This window comes from Tupaia chinensis, unplaced genomic scaffold (assembly GCF_000334495.1).
Source record: "Tupaia chinensis unplaced genomic scaffold, TupChi_1.0 Scaffold000539_1, whole genome shotgun sequence".
NCBI lineage: Eukaryota > Metazoa > Chordata > Mammalia > Scandentia > Tupaiidae > Tupaia > Tupaia belangeri.
The window spans coordinates 772,557-779,303 of record NW_006160052.1 but is presented as its reverse complement, the minus strand read 5'-3'; the positions used below and the strand labels follow the sequence as shown (position 1 = coordinate 779,303).

At 50.7% G+C, this 6,747-nt stretch overlaps 1 protein-coding gene across 1 annotated transcript in view; it reads right to left on the bottom strand.

Annotated features, from left to right (window-relative positions):
- Window positions 1–6,313, bottom strand: part of CCNJ (cyclin J) — a 28,387-nt gene extending 22,074 nt beyond the window's left edge. The window contains 1 exon segment of the mRNA XM_006172062.3: window positions 6,251–6,313. Within this exon segment, the coding sequence (XP_006172124.1) occupies window positions 6,251–6,313 (63 nt within the window).
- Window positions 6,314–6,747: the final 434 nt, after the last annotated feature.

Below are 6,747 nucleotides of genomic sequence, written 5' to 3'. Positions count from 1 at the left end.
TTTCTAGTCAAATTAAAATAAACAAACAAATGAAGTTAAAATAATTCTTAAAAAAAAAATAAAGACAGATTTTTGCTATAGGGAACAGAGAAACAGAGACAGACAGCAAGAAGCCACCGCAGGGGGGACAGCCGCAACGCAGTTCTTTCCCCTCCATTCTCGAGACTTGGGACACACGTGGTCACGTCCCTGGCCTGAGTTTCAAGCCACTGGGTCCAGACTCGAACTGTGGTCAACTATGTGAAAGCCCAGCAAGGTCACCATTACACCACCTGCTGGTCCCAACAGATTTTTAACAGGGCGGTCAACACGTTTTCATGCCTTTTTTATTTCAGTTTGGTTTAATTAAGGTTAGTTTCACTCTAAGATTTGTGTACTGACCAAAGACAGAGAAAGAGAGGGAGAGAGAGAAAGTGAGAACCACCCCCTGGGGGTGCAGGTATGGCCATACTGCAATCTCCTCTCCTCCTGTCTCCTCTCCGGAGTTTGGGCACGCATGCACATGTGCCCCTGTGTGTTTTTCATGCCAGTGGGTCCAGACTCAGTACAGCTGGCCATGTGGGCTCCAGCACCTTAACCTCCATGCCACCCGCTGGCCCTCCTCGTGCCTTTTTAACTGGGGAAGTGCTTACCAGGCGGCGGTCAGGTTTCATGGTCCAGGTACTGCAGTTATACAGGCACAGGAAAGGCCCCCGCTCCTCTCAGTATGAGTCTCCCCCACTGTCTACTCCCGATCCCCTAGAACTGAACACGGTGTTCCACCTGCCTCTCAGCAACACGGAAGACCCAAGCACAGCGAAGCCTGGATATGCCCTCTCCATCCCCAATCCTGTCCTTGTCGGCTCACACCAGACGCCAGCCCCTCAGGACTGTGAGTACAATTCTGTGGGACGGTTTCTTAGCATTTCTCACAAAGCTGGGCTGGTCCCATTGTCATTAAAGTATATTCTGGAATGGCCTTAACAATGCGCATGCAGCACAATGCTGGGAGGAAGAGAAGACATGGGATCTCACAAAGCTGGGCTGGTCCCATTGTCTTTAGGGTATACTCTTGAATGGCCTTACCAACGCGCACGCAGTACAATGCTGGGAGGAAGGAAAGACGGGTAAGGCGACAGCTGCTCTGCAGGGTTTTCTGATGAGTGGGGTGGATGGAGATAGAGAAAAATGTATTTAAAAAGAAGTGCAGTGGCATTTAGGATTAGACAATTTCCACTCATCCTAATTTTACTCTTCCCTAGGAGAGTCAAAGTTGGTCACATGAGTTATTCTCACACACACCTTGGGTTTAGACCCAAGAACACAGAACCCCTTCCTCAGAATAGCCAAAGCCCAAAGGAGGACCTCAACTATGAGAGAGACGAGCCCGTCTGAGGGCAGGGATCACCTGACGAACACCTTGTACATGGGGACGTACTCAACATGGACAGACAGATAGCAATCCTACTAAATTGCCAATACCCCAGAATAACCACCTCATTTTTCTGAGAAAAGTTTCTTCGGCTTTGGCACACCACAAATAGTGCTCTCTGTAGTTCTACAAGTTCAAGTTCTACTAATTAGTTCAAGTTTTACTAATTAATACAATTTTTTAAAGAATTATTTAATTTTATTTATTATTATTTTTAAGAAATTTGACCAAAAAGAGACAGAGAGAGAGACAGAAGGAAAATGAGAAAGCAAGCTGCCAGATTCAGGACTTGAACCAAGCCAGTCATGTCCAGTGCCTAACCACCACACCACCCACTAGCGCAATGTAATTCCTTATGAAAAGTGGCCAATGTGTCAAATCACGAAACACGGTTCACACAGGGCTTAAAGATAAGACAGGAGCAGCCGCAGTGGCACCCTCCTGGGTCAACCTGTACGGGGCCAGTGAGGAAGTGCGTGCCCATAATCCTAGCTACCTGGGAGGCTGGAGCAGGATCAGGGTATGATGAGACCCTGCTGGAAATGCCTGTTTCGACCCTACCTTTCCCATTTTCTCTCTAAGGGAGTAAAAAAGATAAAGACAGCCAAGGAAGGCAGTGTGCCTCAAGTGGTCCGAGAGAACTTTGAGTGGCTTTGCTTCAGGCTGTGCTGTCTTGTCCCCAACAGTCCATAAGCAACACGGTACAGGCCATGTATTCCTGGAACCCTCCAGAATGCACAGAAGCATTCAACAGACCTGAGAGATGTTTCCCACAGGGCGCGTGCGCTCGCCAGAAAGAGAGAGACAGAGACAGAAAGCGAGAAATCACCCCCCAGGAGGGATGGCCACGCCGCAATCCCTTCTCTCCATTCTCCTCTTGGGATCTTGGCATGCATACACACTCGCCCGGCATGAGTTTAAGCCACGAGGTCTGGGGCTTGAACTGCAGTCGACTACATGGAAGTCCAGCAACATAGCCATTATGCCAACTGCTGGTCCCTCAACAAACCTGATTTTAAAAACTCCACTTCTGGGGCCAGCAGGTGGCATGGTGGTTAAGGTCCTGGACTTCCACATGGCTGAGCGGTTTGAGTCCTGGACCTGGAGGCTTGCTTTTTTACTTTCCCTTTCTCCTCTCTTGCTCTGTCTCTCTCTAGTCAAATTAAACAAATAATTATGATGATGATAATAAATGATGTGAAATAAAGTAATTATTAAAAAGAATAAATAAATAACACTCCACTTCCATGCTCAACTTGCAAAATTAATTCAGATAATCATCCAGGATTTAAAACTATCTTTATATAAGAATGAGAAACCACAGAAACTGCCAAGAAAACATTTTAAGTTTCATGTCAACTGAAAAACTATGCTATCATTAACATTGAATGATTATATCCACTGCATGCCAGAGGGATAAAGAGGCTAACACCTAGAAAAGAGCATTTCAAACTGAAAGATGATATGTGTAAAAGAAAAAATTGAAAGTGCACCTGGATAACCTCCAAGGTATTAAACTTTTTTTTCCCCAGAGCCCCAGAGATCCACGTCCCAGTGGGAGCCCTCACGTGGCACACGTGACACCGTTGGAGGATGACGTGCCTGACAGACTGTCAGAACTAAAAGTAGCTTTTGGGAATTCTGAGCCTTAGGAAAGGGTACAATGGTACAATTTAAGCCAGAATTAGGTTTTCCAATCGATCTCAGCTGGTCAGAAACTCACAACAGCGGTTTGCTGTATCCCAGGGTCTTTCAACTCCAAGAGTTTGAATCCTCTGAAGAGTTGGCTGTTACACTTCTCTCTCAATATATTTTTTTTAAATACTTGGCAGAGGGGAACCAGCAGTTGGCGTAATGGCTATGTCGCTGGACTCGCACGTAGTCGACCGCGGTTCGTGTCCCGGACCCGGTGGCTTAAAACTCACGCCAGGCGCGTGTGCGTGCGTGCCCAAGATCCTGAGAGGAGAATGGAGGAGAACCAAAAAAAAAAAAAATACTTGGCAGAGGATGCACGCACTCACCAGAGAGAGAGAGAGAGAGAAAGTACCCTCCCCACTGGGGATGGCCACCCTGCAGACCCCATTTCTCTTCTGAGGGCTTTGGGTCTGCATACACATGCACCTGGCGTGTTCTTAAGTCAAGTCACCAGGACTCCACAGTGCAGTCGGCCACGTGACTCCAGCTGCCTTTACCACCATGCCACCGGCTGGCCCTGAAGAGCAAATTTATAAACAAATGGTGCTTCTAACATCAAAACACAAGAGGGCTGGCCCTGCTTCTCTTTCAATTTTCTACACTTAAGGAACGGCTCTCTCCATCCAGGGTGAAACCAAGTTAAGCTAAAAGTCATTTCGGATCTGGCCTTTCTTCCTGTTATGGAAAAGGCAGAGCTGTCCCATTACACTGTCTTGTGACTGTAAAATTGTAGCTGCAGTCACACACAGACTTTGTGCTAGAAAAGTGTTTCCCCTCACTCCTTCCACCTTAAAGCCTGTATGCACGTAGTAATTCTTCATAGAGTCTCCCTATGTCACCATGCTCCTGCCTCGGCCTCCCTGACACATGCCATTACGCCTGGCTTACTGGAACAGGCCATCCCATGGGAACTCTGCCTGCTGCAGGAGGTGTCTGTCAGCCCATGCTACCACTTAGGCACCCGGCTTTTGCCATAGGGCCTACGTGCTCACCATGAGACAGAGTGGGAAAGTGAGAAATCGCCCCCCGGGGGCGGGCCATGCTGCAGTCCCTTCCCTTTCATTCTCCTCTCCAGTCTGTGGGCATGCACAGGCGACCTGGGTCTGGGACTCAGACTGTGGTCAGCAGTGTGGGAGCCCAGCACCTTAACCGCTGTGCCACCTGCCGGCCCCTGGGCCCCTTTTTAAACAGCTTCAGAGCAGAGGAGTAAGAAATACCAGTTACCACCGAGTGCTTCCTCTATGGCAAGCACTATCCTAAGCACATACAAAATAGTAGCTTATTTAAATTTCACAATAAGCCAGAATTAGGTTTTCCAATCGATCTCAGCTGGTCAGAAACTCACAACAGCGGTTTGCTGTATCCCAGGGTCTTTCAACTCCAAGAGTTTGAATCCTCTGAAGAGTTGGCTGTTACACTTCTCTCTCAATATATTTTTTTTAAATACTTGGCAGAGGGGAACCAGCAGTTGGCGTAATGGCTATGTCGCTGGACTCGCACGTAGTCGACCGCGGTTCGTGTCCCGGACCCGGTGGCTTAAAACTCACGCCAGGCACGTGTGCGCCTGAGAGGAGAATGGAGGAGAAGGGATTGCGGTGTGACCATCCCCCCTGGGGGGTGATTTCTCGCTTTCTGTCTCTATGTCTCTCTCTGTCTGTCTGGCGAGCGCACGCGCCCTACAGTGAACATCTCTCCAAAAAAAAAAAAAATACTTGGCAGAGGATGCACGCACTCACCAGAGAGAGAGAGAGAGAGAAAGTACCCTCCCCACTGGGGATGGCCACCCTGCAGACCCTCCTCCATTTCTCTTCTGAGGGCTTTGGGTCTGCATACACATGCACCTGGCGTGTTCTTAAGTCACTGGTCCAGGACTCCACAGTGCAGTCGGCCACGTGACTCCAGCTGCCTTTACCACCATGCCACCGGCTGGCCCTGCTTCTCTTTCAATTTTCTACACTTAAGGAACGGCTCTCTCCATCCAGGGTGAAACCAAGTTAAGCTAAAAGTCATTTCGGATCTGGCCTTTCTTCCTGTTATGGAAAAGGCAGAGCTGTCCCATTACACTGTCTTGTGACTGTAAAATTGTAGCTGCAGTCACACACAGACTTTGTGCTAGAAAAGTGTTTCCCCTCACTCCTTCCACCTTAAAGCCTGTATGCACGTAGTAATTCTTCATAGAGTCTCCCTATGTCACCATGCTCCTGCCTCGGCCTCCCTGACACATGCCATTACGCCTGGCTTACTGGAACAGGCCATCCCATGGGAACTCTGCCTGCTGCAGGAGGTGTCTGTCAGCCCATGCTACCACTTAGGCACCCGGCTTTTGCCATAGGGCCTACGTGCTCACCATGAGACAGAGTGGGAAAGTGAGAAATCGCCCCCCGGGGGCGGGCCATGCTGCAGTCCCTTCCCTTTCATTCTCCTCTCCAGTCTGTGGGCATGCACAGGCGACCTGGGTCTGGGACTCAGACTGTGGTCAGCAGTGTGGGAGCCCAGCACCTTAACCGCTGTGCCACCTGCCGGCCCCTGGGCCCCTTTTTAAACAGCTTCAGAGCAGAGGAGTAAGAAATACCAGTTACCACCGAGTGCTTCCTCTATGGCAAGCACTATCCTAAGCACATACAAAATAGTAGCTTATTTAAATTTCACAATCGCCCCATGAGGTATATCCTATTAGTATTATTCCTCATTTTACCGATGAGGAAATTGAGAAACAGAAAGTTAACTTGTCCAAGGGCTCTCAGCAAGTTAGCGGAAAGGCTGGAGGAATTTACGTACACACACAACTTCGGACAAACAGCTGCAACTTCGGACAACAGCAACTATAAAACTTCTGCCCAATAAAAACTCGGCGTATATCGTTCTAAATGCAAGAACAAAGCTATGTCCCACTCGGAAACACTCAGAATGTCCCTTTCCACCTTCCCTCTCCCAAGTACCACGCCCCACCCCCTCCTCTTTTAAGGTGCAGGTTCTTCTGATACACTGCAGGGAAGGAGCCAAGAGGGTAATTAACCGGGCAAACAAGCCAACTCGCCGCCTCTGGCTTGGAAGGTGGAGGGTATAAGACCTGCAGGGATTTAAGGGGCGGCTCCCATCGGAGTAACTGGCGCGAGACAGGAACCGGGAGGTCGTCAGCGTTACCTTGTACCGAAGCGCTTGGTGGATATCGGCGGGCCGCTGTTCCCCGCCCCCCCGCAGCTCCATGGGCCCCGGCGGCGCGCCTGGCCAGACGCGGCAAGTCCAGTCTGTAAGACACACCCAGACGCGGTCACCGCCGGCCCCGTCCCCCACGACCCCCTGCGCCGCTGGGAGGGGTGTGACCTCAGGCCACCCTCCGGGCCGCTCGCCTTCACCGGGCTCGTCCCGAACCCTAGCAGCGACCCAAACCCACTCCCGGACGCCACGCGTAGGCCCGGCCACCCGCTCGGAGGCGCTGGCTTATTCTGGGAACTGCCTCACAGGGTGTCAGGAACCGGGATCAGCTCGGGCCCCGCGGTGCCCAGGCGCGGACCTGGGTGCAATGTCGCCGAAGGCTCGGGGCGCGAGCGGGGTGCTGGCTGCAAGTCCCCGCGTCCCGGGTTCGAACCCTGCCGCCAACCCAGAGCGGCGGACACACTGACACCAGTCACAGCCCCGCT